The following is a 17,445-nucleotide window of genomic DNA, read 5'->3' as shown; positions in this document are numbered from 1 at the left end:
AAAAAAATCACATTTGGAAAAGATAAGATGGTAAAATAGCCAAATATTCACTATTATTATTTCTAGGTAGTTGGATTAAAAGTGATAGTTTTATGTCTTTCTTTATATATATATTTTTTTTCCTGAGGAAGATTCACCCTGTGCTCACATCTTTTGCCAAACTTCCTCTTTTTTTTTGCTTGAGGAAAATCGTCTCTGAGCTCACACCTGTGCCAGTCTTCGTCTATTTTTTGTATGTGGGATGCTGCCACAGCATGGCTGCTGAGTGATGTATGTTTGCGCCCAGGATCCAAACCAGTGAACCCGGGCTGCCAAAGCAGAGCTCGTGGAACTTGAACCACTTGGCCATGGGGCCAGCCCCTATATTTTTTTCAAATAAAATATCTGTTTTACTTTTCTTAGGGGAAAAAAAACAATATTACTTTCAAAATTCTAAATTTAAAATTACTTTTAATTTTAAAATGATTGAAAAATAATGAATAATTGTACATTTGGTTAAAATAATCGAGGAGCCTTCCTCATATTTTTTGAAATTTAATTCCAAATTAGTTTACAGATAGGGTTTTTTTTTTTTTTTTTAATTATTTCCATTACTTTTAGTTAAAGAAAAAGAGCCTTTTCCAAGGGTGACAAAGTGAATTGAAGGTCAGAAGGAAGCGGGATGTGGGTTTCTCACAACTCTTGCTCCAAAACCAGGAGGTGAAGAAAGAGGGCCCTCCCGGGAAGTCAGAGGCAACTGGCCAGCAGAGGGATGACTTTGGTGGGGTGGGCAAAGCTGCAGCCCACCGTTGGTCACTGGATTGGTCTGAGTGGGCTCTCAGGTGATTTCCACCAGCCAGTCGGTTGACATGATTAACACTATTATTCTTGGGGGGCATTAAATTAAGTAATGATGTGGGGAGCCAAGAGAGTGGCTTATTCAGTTGGATTCTGAATCACAATCAGGAAATAGTCTTTATCTGTTGCAACTATAATTTCATTTTTCTTGGAGTGAATTTGAAGGAAGAGGAGGTCATTCTGGGGGCTAATTTTGTGCATGGTGCTCCAGGCCTGCAAGAGGAAGTTGTGCATGAGGTTGGCATACTGTGTGGTGGTGGGATTGTCCGTGGTGCTCTTGATGGGAATGCCTTCTGTGTTCACCACGATGATTCCCTGCAGACCCTTTTGACTGTGAAGTCTCTCCAGTGTCTCCTCCACCTCTGCCTCACAGAGCTGGGGTGAGGAGGAAAGCCAAGACACAGAAGCGCTTAGCCGCGCCTGACACAAATTAAGCTTCCAGGACACATTATCTGCAGATAGTTTTGAGAGCTGGTTATGTCAGGAAAATGAAAATGTGGCATACTCAGTAGCATTTTACATTTAAAAAATGGCTTAACTCCTACATGGAGATTATTTCTACTGAAACACCTACAGCCTAAGTCTTTTGCATTAATGGAGGAAGTCACAAGTTGATGATACTGCCATTTACTCCATAAAGTTGCTACACCACTCGCACCTTCCAAGGAATCCTGTGTACAATGTGATTGATGGTGTGACATAAGTTATGTCTTTATCGCCTTCCTTCAGGGGGTCAGCTCTCTTACAAGCACAAAGCACCCAGTAGATGGAATCAGATGCTGCCTACATTGATCTAATGGCATCTTGTTATCTTTCTTATAGATTTATTTATTCGTTCTATAAATATTTATTGAGCACCTACTATGTGCCAGGTACAGTTAAGTGTTTGAGGTACATCAGTGAACAAAACAGACTAAAATCTCTGCCTCTGTGGAGTTTAAAGTCTTCAGGAGGAGACGGACCAGAACAAACAAAAACTCACTATAGTAGATAAGTAAACTATATAGTATGTTGGGCACTGATGAGCACTACAGAAAAAAGAGAAAAGAAAAAAGAAGGCAGGTTAAGTGGGAACAGGAGTGTGGGCACAGGGAGGAGCTGAACAGGTTGCAGTTTAAAATAGGCTGGTGGAGCTAAGCATCAAAGAGAAGTTGACATTTGAGGGAAGACCTGAAGGTGATAAGTAGGTCTCTGGGGAAGACGGTTTGGGCAAAGGGAATAGCTCCATCAAAAGCCTTAGTGCAGCAGTGTTCTGATGTGTTTGAGGAACAACAGAGAGTATCTGAAGCAGAGTGAGTGAGGGGGACTGAGGGGAGGTACTCAGAGGAGCTGAGGTCAGAGAAGGAATGGGAAGAGGATGGGTAAATCATGTAGGACCTCACAGGCCATTGTAAGGACTTTGGCTTTTACTCTGGGTGAAATGGAAAATCATTGTAGGGTCTTAAGGGAAGAGTGGCATGATCTCATTAGGTTTAAGGACAGATCACTCTGGCTACTATAGTAAGAGTAGATTGTAGGAGGGCAAGAGTGGCACCAGCAAGCCCTACTGGAGGCCATGCAAGTCATCCACGCATGAGAAGATGATGGCTCTGCCCAGGAACATGCAGCAGGGGTGGTGAGAGGTGATTGGATTCTGCATGTCTTGCAAAGGCTTTGCTGACACATTGACTGTGGTATAAAAGAAGGAGGACTCCAAGATTTGGGGCCTGAACAGCAAGAAGTTGGAGAGGCCGTTAACTGAGATGGGGAAGGTATAAGTGAAGGAAATTTGGGAGAGAATATCAGGAATTCTGTTTTAGATTTGCTGAATTTTAGGTGTCTATTTGATATCTAAGTAGAGATATCAAGAAGACAATTGGATATGCAAGTCTGGAGTTCAAAGAGAGATCTAGATGGTGTTTAGAGATCCCAAAGAGAGTATGAATAGAGAAGAGAACCAGGGACTCAGTCCTGGACAGTCTGACACTAAGAGTTTAGGGAGAGAGGAAAAGGAACCAATTAAGAAGGCTGAAATGTTACCAAGAAGTTAGTCGGGGCGGAAATAAAACCAAGATAGTATGGTGCTCTAGAAGCCAAGTGAAGAAAATTAAGGAAGAGGGAGTGATCATCTGTGTCAGTAATCTGATATGTCAGGCAGAATGGGGGCTTAGAATTAGCCACTGGTTTTGGCAACGTGGAGGTCATTGGTGACCTAGATGAGGACATTCTTAGGGTAGTGGTGGGAGCAAAACCATGACTGGAGTGTGTTAGAGAAGATGAGAAAAGGAATCGGGGATTGAGAGTAGAGACATCTTTTTCAAGGAGTAGAGAGATCTTTTTCAAGGAGTTTTTCGACAAGGGGGAATAGGAAATGAGGGGCAAGTGGAATCAAGAGAAGGCTTTCTCTTTTTAAGATGGAAGAAATGGCAGAATGCTGATGGGAATGAAATAGAGCGAAAAATTGGTGATGAAGAGAGAAAGGGGAAAATTGCAGGAGTGATGTCCTTGAGTCAGTGAGAGGTGATGGGATCTGCACAATTTATTTATTTATTTTATTATTTTTTTTGTGTGTGAGGAAGATCAGCCCTGAGCTAACATCCATGCTAATCCTCCTCTTTTTGCTGAGGAAGACCGGCTCTGAGCTAACATCCATTGCCAATCCTCATCCTTTTTTTCCCCCAAAGCCCCAGTAAATAGTTGTATGTCATAGTTGCACATCCTTCTAGTTGCTGTATGTGGGACGCGGCCTCAGCATGGCCGGAGAAGCAGTGCGTCGGTGCGCGCCCGGGATCTGAACCCGGGCCGCCAGTAGTGGAGTGCGCGCACTTAACCGCTAAGCCAAGGGGCCGGCCTGGGATCTGCACAACTTAAATAAGCTTTTTATGTTTGGGAATTCTTAACTTTTGTCACATTCATTGTGACAAAATCAACTATTGTTTAAGTGAATTAAGCAGATACAGCATGGGAAGCAGTAGTGTATGAAACATCTGTCCTTGAAAACTCCCTGTTCTAATATGGACAAATTGAATGGACACAAGTGGAATGGAAAATTTATCTAAGAGGATGGTTTGATTGGTGGGCAGTAATAGGTCTGATGAGGTTGGCTCCCCATGATCCATTCTTTCATTTTCTTGGATGGTAGTGTGGGTGAACTCAGTCATTTAGTTCCAGTGCAGAAAAATGGCTGATAAATTCTTAGGTTTAGGACATGCTATATTTATTAAAAGCCCAGAATTTAAAATATGCTTCAAAGGCTTATGAGAAAGTCATAAGTTTTATCCCTCCTTGGTGTATAGAATGCTCTTCATGCAGTTTAACTTAAGACCCTTAAATATCATGGTTCCCTGATTATGTAGTTACCCTTGTTTACCACATAAGTAACTGGCTTTAAAAATTCAGATGAATTAAAAGTTAAATGCAAAAATCTTATCATTAAAAAGTGAGATGAACATATGTTTAAACATGTGATAATCTCCCAATGAAAAAAAAATTACCTAACAGCATTGGAAGAAATCACAAAAGTAGTCAGTGGTTTTGAGTATGAAAAATATAAAACTTCTTCATGTCATAATTATAAAGCAAAAGACAGCAGCATGGAAAATATTGATAATGCACTTGGAAACAGATTAATAACCTTAATACATAAAAATCAATAAGGAAACCACTAATATCAATAACCATAATAGGTGAAAATCAATAACTAAAACACTAAGACCCCAATAGGTAAATGACCAAAACAATAAAAAACTCAAAAGAAGAAATACAAAAAGCTAAAAAAAGATATATAAACAATGTTAACCTTCACTACTAATTTTCAAAGATGCAAATTAAAATCGAGATGCTTTCTTTCACCTGTCAAATTAGCAAAGATAATTAAAATCATAATAGTCACTGCTAAGCGTGTAATGAAACCAGCTCCCACTCACTGCTGATAGTGTGAATGGGTATATTCTTCTTGGAAAGAAATTTGGCAATATGTAGTAAGAGCTTTCAATCTTTTAATGACCTAGTGATTCTAGGAATCTAGTCCAAGAAAACATTGAAGTTGGATAAAGATAGAAGCATAAAATAATTATTGTTGTGTTATTTGTAGAAGCAAAATCCTTAGACCACATCAACTATCCTTCAATATTCACATTATTAACTAAACTATTAACACACAATTGTGTTCACATAGTGATGTATCTTACAACTAGAAAAAATTATTCTTACAATGAGATTTTTGTAATCAAGTGGGAAAATGTTTATTACGTAAATGTTCAGTGAAAAATGCTGGGTAAAATGGTATCATAATGTTTTTAGTATGAAAGTGCATGAAACAAAAGGTGGAAACAAATATGCCAAGATGTGAATAGTGGAGTTGCCCGAGGGCAGTAGAATTGAGTAATTTTTTTTGTTCTTATTCATATTTTTTGGTACTTTCCAGGTATTTTTACAGGAAGCATCTATAACCAGAAGAAAAGTTTTTTAAAAAAGGGCTTTGTAGAAAGAAACTTATACACATGATATGGGCTTTGACTTCCCTAGCATCTTTCTTAGAGCATATGGAGTAAAACATACTACCAAAATGATTTAGAAGTAAAGATTTATTTTCGAAAGATTGGGAAACAAAGATTTTTTTAGTATTTTGAGAAATCTCTTTCTTTCTTGGAGACAACAGCAATAACCACAAAAACGTGATTAACCAAAATAGACCCTCTAGTTAACAATATTATTAGCATATTGTATTTCAGAGTAGAGTTGTAAATTCAAATAGGTTCATTTTTCTCTCGTAGATGTCGTCTGCTGCTGAAAATGGAGATGCAGCACCTGGGAAACAAAACGAAGAAAAAACCTATAAAAAGGTGAGTGAGTGTTTTATTCTCTTTGTTCAGCTCAGAAAGAGGAGCACTTTTATGGTTTGGAATGTTAATATTGTCACAGGCCTTTCCTTCCTCCAAAGCAGTTGTATGTGAGTTACTGCCTTAATTTCTATTGCTGCTGCAACAAATTACCACAAACTTAGTGACTTAAACAACACAAATGTATTATCTTACAATTCTATAGGTCACAGGTCTGACATGAGTCTCACTGGGCCAAGATCTAGGTGTCTACCAGGGTGCGTTCCTTTCTGGAGGCTCTAGGGGAGAGTCCATTCCCTTGTCTTTTCCAGCATCTCGAGGCCACCTGCATTCTCTGTATCCTTATTCCCTTCCAACTTCAAAGCCAGCTAAGACCAGTCTTTCTTAGGCTATATCACTCTGACACTTTAAAGGACCCTTGTGATTACACTGAGCCTTCCTGGATAATCCAGGATAATCTCTATTTTAAAGTCAGCTGATTAGCAACCTTAATTTCCTCTGCAACCTTAACTCCTTGTTTCCGTATAACCTAACATATTCACAGGTCACAAGATAAGGATATGGACCTCTGTGGGGGCCATTTTTCTGTCTACCACACTTACCATGATATAGAACATTGCAGAAGGCAGTTATTTGAAGATGCTTCTTATTCCTAAGAAGAAGGCCCTTGTGGGTGTGCAGTGTTCTGTGTCTGGTATGTGAATCCTTTAATTAACTCACTACTTTCCACCACAATTTTGAACATTTTCTACCTTTGTATTTTTTTTTCTCTTTTTTTTTTATTTGTGAGGAAGGTTAGCCCTGAGCTAACATCCATTGCCAATCCTCCTCTTTTTGCCAAGGAAGATCAGCCCTGGGCTAACATCCGTGCCCATCTTCCTCTACTTTATGTGGGACGCCGCCACAGCACGGCTTGACATGCGGTGCGTCAGTCTGTGCCCGGGGATCCGAACCTGCGAACTCCAGGCCACCAAAGAGGAGCACATGAACTTAACTGCTACACCACTGGGCCGGCCCATACTTTTGTATTTTTTTTTTTAATTTTAATGTGAAATTCCATCCCCCCTCCTTTCTAAGGCTCTCAGATTCTCTGTCTTCAGCCCATTTCACAAAAATCTCTTTCCAGACTTCCCAGCGTGTCTTACCTTACCACTCTTTGACTTGGATAAATTCTTGGCTCCCAGCAACCAAGCTAATGTTCAAGAACGTTGCTGGGTAATATATGTTCCTAAGCACCAGTACCCCTGATTTTAAATTGACTACACATTTTAGCTTTTAAAAAGTCCTTGCCCTCCTTCCCTCTTGGGAGTAGGAGGTTTGTGTATTAAAGGTTTATTATATCTTAACTTTTTTTTTTACCTTTACCATTTAATGGATAGCTAGGGAGAAGTTTTGTCATGAAGTACGTGAGCCATCTGATCAGTCCACGTGTTCAGGTAGTGGAACTAACATGATGTACTTCTTCCATTTTCGTGTATATACTTTTCCTAGTATATCTTTTCTTTTGACTTTTCTGCTCAGCCAAACCGGGACATATAAACAGGGAGGTTGCCATCCAAAGTGATGATGTGGTTGGGGAATAGTAGGGTGAAGATTCAAGAGCTCAGAAGTCATGTTATCTTATAAAATTCACGCATCTGGCTAAAGGCAAAAATACACTATTTATTTTTAGACACAGGTAGAAAACCAAATCCTCTCTCATTTACCCAGGACTCCTTAGTAAATTCGGTCAAGCGTGAGACCAATGTAGAGATAGTCAAATTGCCAGCCTGTTGTTATTTCAGATCAGTTCCAGGCAATTTTCTCCATCAGCATTAAGATGCACTAAATTCTTGACTGAATTCCTACCTATAGGAGCTCTTTAGTGAGGCAAAAGGAATAGAAAGGATGTGACCATGATATCCGGGAGTTTGCTAAGTGTGCCCTGCCCAAGAATTTAGTAAAGTAGGTTTTCGATAATATTTTAGATATGATTCTATGATTAATGTCTCTAACAGGATGTTTGAATCAGCAATGTTGGGAAGGTTATAAAAACTGAAAGTCGGATTCTAAGAGAGCAATAATTCTAATAAATAAGAGATGTGTGCGATGGCATAGGGATCTTTTTGATGATCTCTGATTTTAAAAGGAAGATAAGCAGTGGAGGAGGAGGTGTGTAGCCTCTCTGTAAGAAAAGCACCAAAAAGACAGCACAGTGCCTAGGACTTTAGCCATCAATAAACATGGTGTTGATATACACAGCAAGAAGGGATCACTTAGGGAAAGTAGTGCTTTACTAACAGGTAAAAGCCCAGCTGAACTACTCAATTTAATTCTTCTCAATTAAGCAAAAAGATCTTCACACTGGAGGTGTTAATGGTGGAGTTAGGAGAGATAATAGTCATATTAGTTATTGCAAATATATTTGTTTCTAGGCCCAGATGAACCATTTCCCAGATGAAATAACTTGAAGCTAGAATAGGGAAACTACTGAGTGTGAGGCTGGAAAAATTGGGGGAATGGGAGAGTTGTCAAAAGGCAGGAGATAAGCAAATATCATCCCTCTTCAAAAATGAGGAAAAGGTACATTCTGGAAACCAGATATGAGACCGTTCCTTGGCATGATTTGAGCGTAGATTAGTAAACATATGGTTTATATACATTTAGAGAAGACAAACATGTCTTTTACAACCCTACAGAGTTTCATAAACATATAGTTTATGTTGAACTAACTACATTTCCTATTAAGAGTCATTAAATTAGTTGCAGATAAGGAGAATGCTCAAGTTGGATGAATCTTGAATTAAAGGCACCTGGAAGATTCTTGTGGCATCCTTTCAGACAAGGTTCAGAAGCATGGATTAAATATTATGATTAGTGTGTTTCTTTCCGGTTGGACAGAATGGCAGTTTTGCTCCCTATTCACTTAGTCTCTACAGTGTGATGCATGAGTTCACCCTGTGTAGCTTAACATTTTTTACCCATGACCTTAATGAAAACATAAAATTTGTGCAAATGACAAAAAACTGGGACTGATAACTAACAGACTAGACAGATGAGTGTCATCAAGGCCCCTGTGCGTTTCATTAGCTATCATCCCTTTTTACAAATACCTTAAAGTTAGTTTTTTTCCCAGTCCTGAAGCATTGACCATCGGTATGCCCTTTTTAATAAGGAGCTTTGATAACCCATTAGGTTTTGCTTATGACTGAAGCCAATCCCTGGACCCCAGGTTAAGAACCCCCTGATCTACTGTGTTAGGCACGAGAAGGATCTCAAAGGAGTTTATAAGGAACTTGTGGTTGAGTGGGAGAAGCAAGACATGAAGACAGTTTTAGAACACAGCAGTCTATAATCAAGTGTTCAAAAGAGGAGGAATCAATAGGGGTAGAGTGAACGAGCAGCCTCAGGCTTTCTGTATGAAGCCCCAGATTTATTGGGCAGCTGCCAGCAACACTCAGCATCGTGAAGGCTGTGATTTCCATGCATTTTTAGGAAACATGCAGTGTTCATGGAACAATGTTCTCCTCTGAGTCTCGATGGTTTGCATGTGATTATTTAGGCTGGCTGCCTTTTGTTCTACCAGTTCACCATTTCCCTAAGCCATTATCAGTACTTGTCCAGCCCAGGAAGAATAGCTAAAATCAGTGGGTGAGATCATTGTCTCCAGCTAATGGCTAAAATAAGAATTTTGATTTTAGCTGCTTAAAACAAACATGTTGCCCATTAAGACAGGCATTAAGGGCTGCCTGGCTGTGTTTACAGAGTGTAGTATTTCCATTCTCAGTTCATTTATTGTCTTCCACAAGAGTTGTAAACGCAGAAGCCTCCAGGGGCCAGGCAGGTAACAAGGGAGTGAAATAACCAGAGGAAAAGTGATAAACAGAATACACGCCTTCTTTAAAGGGGGCAGGTGGCACTCAGCTCCAGCTAATAGAGCTATGCATGAGTGCTCGCTCAGGGTTGCTAGAGATACTGATTTTTCAAGAAACCAAAAATGTGGATTCTCATGTGAAATCTCCCAACTTTTAAAGGTTGACGACTGATTCAAAATTTTTCACAACTACGCTCTGGACAAAGCAACACGCTATCGATCATATCTGGCCCTCAGGTGGTGGCCAATTTGCAACCTCTGCACTGTTTGTGTAGAGAAGTGAGGTAGGAGAGGAAGATGCAAAAGAAATGCATGTAAGACCTGGTCCCTGCTTCCTATGTCCACCCAATTTATTTAAGAGAAAAAAATATAGGCCCCCGTGAAAAAATTAAGCAACGACTCAAATTGGTGTTAAGTGCCAAGGTAAGTGGCATTTCACTTAACCCTCCAGCAAGTCCTGACGAGGCCAAAGCTCATTACAGTCTTCCGGGGAAAAGTTCTTTTCTTGGACTTGTTTGTTAGCAGAACATTTTGCTGGGATAAAAATTTGATAGATGTCTCATTGCTTTTTGTCATGGCAGAAGATCCCACTCCTTAGGCAACCGTGCATTGATTTACCTACTCATTTGTCTCAGTGATGAGGAGCCTGGTGAGCAGAGGCACAGAATCAGGGGTGAACCTGGTTTGTTGGAGGGACAGGAGAGCCTGGCCTAGACAAAGCTAAATGTCAGCGTTTTGGGAAAGTAGCAGGCAATTTTGGAAGGATGGGCTGGCTCTAAATGACAGCCAGCCTTCAGTGCTGGTTTGAGGAGTTTAGATTTTATGTTCTAGGCCAGCGCTGTCCATTAGAACTTTCTGCGATGATGGAAATGTTCTGTAATCTGCACTAATACCCTAGCCACAAGTTGTGTGTGGCTATTGAGCATTTAAAATGTGGCCAATGTGTCAATGGATTGAATTTTTAATTTTAAGTTAAATGTAAATAACCCCATGAGGCTAATGGCTACCATGTTGGACCGTGCGGTTCTAGGCAGTGAGGTACCACGAGATTGGTTTGGAGATTAGTGACGTGATGAAATGATAGCACAAATCACAGTAAAGGCTGACCTGAAAGCTTTCAATCAGAGTAACTACTAGAAATTTTCTGCCATTGATGGAACTAGAGAAGTTTGAAGAAGAGATTTTTTTTTTAACAAGGTGATAAACTTAAAAGAAAGCAGGACAACCATTTAAGACTAGTTTAGGGGCCGGGCCGGTGGTGTAGTAGTTAAGTTCGCACACTCCGCTTCAGCAGCCCAAGGTTCACAGATTCGGTTCCTGGGCACAGATCTACACACTGCTCATCAAGCCATGCTGTGGCAGCATCCCATATACAAAAAATAGAGGAAGATTCGCACAGATGTTAGCTCAGGGACAATCTTCCTCAAGCAAAAAGAGGAAGATTGGCAACAGACTTTAGCTCAGGGCCAATATTCCTCACCAAAAAAAAAAAGAATGGTTTAACTCAGGTGAATTACTGACACTAAAGACCTCAGTTTTCTCTATCTTATATGTGAAGAAATTGTCCACCCCACCCCCACCCTTCTAAAATAAACAGATGTCTGTGTGGTTCAGTGGCTTATCTCAGGTCATGTAGCTGGCCGTTCTTTGTCAGGGAGATGATTAAAATCTCCAGCCGTATGATGTCTTGATTTTGTGATTTGTCCATTAGAATTGATCAGTGTTTCCCCATCACCTGGGCATGAACTGGCACAGGAAATTTTTACCACCACCCTTTGTTTTTCGTCCTCTTTCACCTTTCCACCCAAAAGTTGTCATTCCAGGCCTGTCACCTCTCCTTTCTCTACTTTTCCTTCCTTCCTGGGCCTGACCACAATAGGCCCCCAATAGGCCCCCACTGGGAGGTTCTCGTTTTGATAACTACTGCAGGGTGCCATAGGTATGGAGGTTGCCCACCTTTGGCACCGGCCCCCCAACTTAGGGTGTGCCATGAATCTCTAACTGATTTCCAGCATGACAGGCACATTTGATGACAACACTCAGAATGCTCTAGTAGGAAACTGACCAGACTGGAACACAAACGGGCCCTTGACCCAAGTTCCCCAGTTTTTTCCATTTTCTTTTGTTTTATTTTTCAAGACCTTGGCTGTCATCTAATTCCAGTGTCTCAGCCAGTTTCGCTACCAGTGAAGGCAGGCAGTGATGGTGTAGGAGGAACATTGCCTGCCCTTTACCACACTACAAGGAAAGATGTCTTTTATGACCTCTTAAACATGAGTGAGATAGTGATTCAGAGATACTTCCATCTAAGAGGAGGAATTTATTTACATACAAGCTCTTTTATAAAATATCTCTGGGAAGATACACAGGCAGCTGGTAACATTGGCTGCCGCTAGGGAGAACCGGGTGGTAGGAATCTTGAGTTGGAGGAACTTGTCTGTATGCACCTTGTATGCATATTTAATTTTGAACCATGTGAATGTTTTACGTATTCAAAAATGGAATGAGTAACATTTTAAGATGGGGGAGGGGCTGGCATGTGTCCCATGCCCTGACCACTCTTCCTTTCCTTCAGACTCTAAAAAGCCACCACTTCCATAGAACCAGACACTTGTTTTCTGCATTGATGGAGGTACACTCTGTAGCTTAAAAGAGACATCTCTGTCTTTGCGTTGAGCAGCAGTTGTCATGAATAGCAACCACACTGGTCTGTAGGAAGAGTGATCCTTTGACATTCCAAGTGTTATTCCTAATTCACCTTAATCCAAAACACTCTAACCTAGTAGTTCTTAACCAGTGCCCAGGGAACATTTGGCGATGTTTGGATACATTTTGATTGTCACATTGGGAGGCTGGTGCTATTGGCATCTGGGAGGGAGAGGCTAGCAGTGCTGCACCCTACAATACACAGGACAGGGCTCAACAAAGAATGATCCGAATCTTAGTAGCAGCAATGCTGAAAAACCTTGCCCAAACCAAACTGCCCTTTTAAGTAGAGGGTGGATGTGAGTCCAGCTCTTCTAGATACTAATTGTATAACCTTAGGCATTCTCTCTAATTGATCTGAATCTTGATTTTTCTTGTTGATGAAATATAATTAATACCTACCTTGACTGGCTGACAGTGCTGTGAGGATCAAACGATTTAACAGATGTGAACACACCCTGGGAAAAGTAGAATACCAATGAGTGAAGTCACTGTTTCTGTTAGCGAAAGCAAGATCCCTCAGCCTCTGATTTCCACTTCGATTAGTTCTGTTAGAGCTGAGCCCGGCAGCCAGTGCGACTGCGTCCCCCAGCACTGGGCTCATGGGGAGAGTAGTCATTTAGCATCCTGGTGCCGGCTCCGGTCTGGCCTGGGCGTGGGAGAGCAGACAGCGAGTGCCGGAGCAAGATGGTCTCCTTCCCAACAGCAGTGGTTTTGGAAATAAGAGAGAAAGATGCGCTCCTGGTGCTGGGCTGCTGTTGTGTTTTTAAAATTAAGCAGCAAGGAGATGAGCTGCATCGTTCAGAGAGGGGGAATTTTTAAATAATCTCACTCGATTTAGAAGCGTGTATAATCCTATACCATTACCATCCGCCCCCTGTGCAGATCTTCCCTCCAGATCCCTCAGCTTCTGTATAGGATCCCCTGTGCTTCTGTCTTCTTCCTCACTAAGTCCTAAAGCAAGCGGTTTCAAATGTGCCTTTATGACTTTAAAACAAGATGTTGCAGATAATTAAGCAGAAACAATTGGCAGCTTTAGGTAGGAGGAGAAGCCAACCTCCTATCAGGCAGTTTCCCTGAGCTGTTTGTTTCTAAGTGACCTCTTTCAGCATTCACTTTGGAGGGAGCATCTATGTAGGGCCACCCAGGTTTGCTGCACTTCTGCATTCTGATTAACCGTGGAAACTCCATCTTTTGGTCCCTGATTCCAATAAACATCACATTGGTGTTCCCAAAGCACTGACTCTAGGAGATAATATTCTACCCCCCGGACTTGTGGCACCAGTTCCTTCAGGGGCAACAACCACCACCGCATCCTTGAGTTTGGTGTTAACGGCAGGCTGGAAGGCTGGGGTTTTCAGCGTTTCTGCAGCCTGTTGGGCCATCTGAGCTGGAGTTCCTGCTCTCAGGGCACCAGGTTGCTTTTGTTTTCAAATTTAAAGACTTAATATACGCAGATGATCTTCACGCCTTCCTGCACAGCTTGGCCAGCAGGGTTCTGATCTGGCCAGCAGGCTCCTTGTCCCAAGGCCTATGGCTGGTCCATTTGTATCACTCTTCCCTTGCCTGAATACTTAACAGAGATTTTTAAAGGTGGCTCTTAAGAAGTTGTTTAAGAATACAGAAATTTAAAATTCTGGAATTCTTTATTCTGGATTTCAAAAAATAAGACCAGCAATGTAGGTTAGGTTCTAGTCTTCTATCTACTTAACAGACACTAATAGGACGTATATGCCATGTGCTTATTCAGAATTTTTGCTCTTTTATGGAGTTAGAATCTTTGGTTACTGGAAGAATCTTATTCATCAAATTCCATTGAGTTTATTCTTGCCAGAAACACATTAATTCAGCAAATTAAAGCATAATTATTACCAATCAGAAACAATTTTTAAAACTGTGTTAATAATAAGAGCTAACATTTATTTATTTATTTATTTTTAGATTTTATTTATTTTCCCCCCAAAGCCCCAGTAGATAGTTGTATGTCATAGCTGCACATCCTTCTAGCTGCTGTATGTGGGACGCGGCCCCAGCATGGCCGGAGAAGCGGTGCGCCGGTGCGCCCCCGGGATCCGAACCCGGGCCGCCAGCAGCAGAGCGCGCGCACCCAACCGCTAAGCCACGGGGCCGGCCCAGAGCTGACATTTATTAAGTGCTTGGCGTATGCCTGCCACCATAAGCACTTTAGAATTATTAACTCATGTAATCTCAGAACAACCCTGTGAGGTAGTACGATTATTCCCATTTTACAGATGAGAAAACTGAGGTACAGAGAGGTTAAATGACCTGCTCCAGGGCACACAGCAAGTAAGTGGCAGAATAAGGTTGGGATTTTAACCCCAACTGTCTCTCTCTCGGGTCTGTTGGACCCTAACCACTGCAGTATTGTCTGAACACTGTAGTGCCTGTGACATTAAAATGGAAAATTCTTGTCTGCTAGAATAGTGGGGGCCAGTGGCACAGACAAACCCAGCCTTCTTTGGAATGGGAAAAAAAATGAATAGAACTGCACAATTTGAAAACGTCTTCCCTGATTCCATGGTTCAAAAGCCAACTTTCCTAGACCAAAGTGTGTCTCACAACTGAAAACAGACTCTGAACTGTAGCCTCAAGAATACCTTTTTCTAGAAAGTACTTAGTAATTTTGAAGTGAAAAACAAGTCAATCTCTTGGGCACTGTGTGAAACACTGGAAATAAAATGATGAATAAAGTGATCATTTCAAAAATTATTCTTGAGTGCAGAACTCAAAATTGACAGTAAGGGATGAGACCCACTTGGAGGGAGTGACATAATCTTCTCCTAATTTGACAGTTCAAAATACGTTTCAAACCTGACTGCTCTGTAGACTGTCACAGAGGAGTAATGACTCACTAATAATCTGCTCGATAGCAAAAAAGATCTGATAAAGAAAGGATTGGGCAGGAGTGTGAATATTTTGAAAGTTATTTCCCCCTATGGGAATTAAGTTCCCCCAGACGGTACACCTGATGAGTTCAATTCACTGTCTGTGAATCCTGTATCTGTGACTTTTATTATACCAAGAGAGGAAGATTGGGCAGCTCAGCCCTCTTCATGAAAGCTGTCGCCTCTCAGACATTCAGGGCATCGTTAAGGAGAGAGGAAAAATGTGGTTGTGGTCTCTGGGGACTGTAAAATTAAGATTCTCAGACCTCCTGTATCTTTTTGCCCAACTCCCGATACATATGTACACCCAGACACCCAGAGACACAAATTGCGTTCAATTATAAGGAAGTTTTTTAACTGTTCACGGGGTCTAAGTGTACTTCTTTCCCCAGCGGAGAGAAGATAACCTCCTGTTACTTTTATGTCAGTGCTTTCTATTCTTCCAAGATGTGCTGCTATCTACTTTGCATTATGGATCAGGGAGCATCTGGTTATTGAGCACAGAGCTGAAATATAGCCTGTCTAGGTGACCTCCTAATTCTCCTGAGTGAGTTTTTCCTATTGGGCTTTGTCAGTTTTTTCAGGATATGGTTAGTGCCTGGGATAGAAGACATACATTTGATTGTATGTCTATGCATTCATTCGTTTATTCAGTTGGCAAATATTTATTTAGCTTGGCACTGTGCTAGGCCTTGGAGGTAGGCCAAGACAGACATAGTCCCTGCCCTAATAATGCTTTCATTGTCATGGTAGAGACAGAGCAGAAAAAAGTAAACATAATAAAATAATTACCAACTTTACAAGTGCTTTGAAGAAAATAAACAAGGGTAGGGGTGCTGCCTTTTAATAAGGTATTCAGGGGAGCCTAAGGGGGCGACATGGGGGCTGGAATCACAAGCATGGGAACGAGCCAGCCAACAGAAGAGTGGAAGCAAGAGCGTTCTTGGCAGAGAGAGCAGCATTTGCCAAGCCCTGGAGGCAGGAAGGAGCTTGGTGGATTCAAGGAACTGAAGGAGAGGTCAGCAGGATGGAGGGTACTGAGCAAGGAAGAGTGAGACAAGGTGGGGTGAAGCAGTGGCTTTCAGCTGGGGCTGATTTTGTCCCCCAGGGGACATTTGACAATGCTGTCACAATGGGGGGCGGCAGGTGCTACTGGTATCTAGTGGCTAGAGCCCAGGGATGCTGCTACACATTCTGCAATGCACAGGACAGTCCCTCACAATGAAGAACTATCCAGCCCCAAACTTGAGTAGTGCTAATTTGAGAAACCCTGGGTTAGAGAAGTAGGCAGTGGCCTAAACTAAGGTGGTAGACCAGGAAAAGGAAGAGAGAAGGGAACAAGTCTGAGATATATTTCAGAGTTAATGTGGACTGGACTGAGGGCCGGCCCTGTGGCTTAGTGGGTAAGTGTGCATGCTCCGCTACTGGCGGCCCAGGTTCGGATCCTGGGCATGCACTGACACACTGCTTCTCCGGTGATGCTGAGGCCGCGTCCCACATACAGCAACTAGAGGGATGTGCAACTATGACATACAACTATCTACTGGGCTTTGGGGAGAAAAGGGGAAAAAAAAAAGGAGGAGGATTGGCAATAGATGTTAGCTCAGGGCTGGTCTTCCTCAGCAAAAAAAAAAAGAGGAGGATTGGCATGGATGTTAGCTCAGGGCTGATCTTCCTCACACACACACAAAAAAAGTATGGACTGGACTGGCTTATGGTTGCATGAGGGGGTAAGGGCATGATAGGAATGGTTGATGATCCCAGGATTCTAACTTGAGCACCTGGGTAGATGATGTGGCCATTTATCGAGATGGAGAGGGATGGTGTGGGGAAAGGTTTGTGAGGGAAAATCAAGTCTTCCAGTTGGACATGTTAGTTGGGGGATATCAGTGAGCCATTGAAGGGGAGAATCAAGTAGGTGCTTGGACATGTGGATGTGGAAGTCAGGGGAGAGGTCCAGGGTTCTGCTTCAGTTTGTTGAGCTGTAGATCCACAGGAATTGGTGAGACGGATGGAGGAAAGGACTGGTAACATCCACATTTTGATATTACCTCCTGATACCCTCCACCAGAGAGTTATATTCCTAAATTAAACAAAGCTGGCCAAGTCATCTTTTATAATCTTCCCTTGGCCTTCTGTTACCTACAGAGAAAATCTACACCTGTAACACAGCATATGAATCTTTTACAGTCCATCCCCAGTGGACGTCTTAACCCATCTACTACCATTATCTTCAACACACACCTAACTCCAGCCACACTGAACGTGTCCATCTCTGTTCCTTTCTGTACATGCTGATCACTCTAAAACATCTTTGTTCCAG

General features: G+C 41.8%; 1 protein-coding gene and 1 pseudogene across 2 annotated transcripts in view; one reads left to right on the top strand and one right to left on the bottom strand.

Moving 5' to 3' along the window:
• The window catches only part of PIP5K1B (phosphatidylinositol-4-phosphate 5-kinase type 1 beta), a 287,905-nt gene that overhangs the window by 106,391 nt on the left and 164,069 nt on the right, over window positions 1-17,445 (top strand). For both annotated transcript variants that reach the window (XM_004440639.3, XM_087444516.1), the window contains exon 3: window positions 5,592-5,660. In XM_004440639.3, the coding sequence (XP_004440696.1) occupies window positions 5,592-5,660 (69 nt within the window). The remainder of the gene's footprint in view (window positions 1-5,591; window positions 5,661-17,445) is intronic.
• On the bottom strand, window positions 902-1,640 carry LOC106803562 (dynein light chain roadblock-type 1 pseudogene; annotated as a pseudogene).

This window comes from Ceratotherium simum, chromosome 20, assembly GCF_057802395.1.
Source record: "Ceratotherium simum simum isolate JZ-2026a chromosome 20, ASM5780239v1, whole genome shotgun sequence".
Taxonomy (NCBI): domain Eukaryota; kingdom Metazoa; phylum Chordata; class Mammalia; order Perissodactyla; family Rhinocerotidae; genus Ceratotherium; species Ceratotherium simum.
Note: the sequence above shows the minus strand (reverse complement) of the source record. Positions and strands in the feature narration are given on the sequence as shown.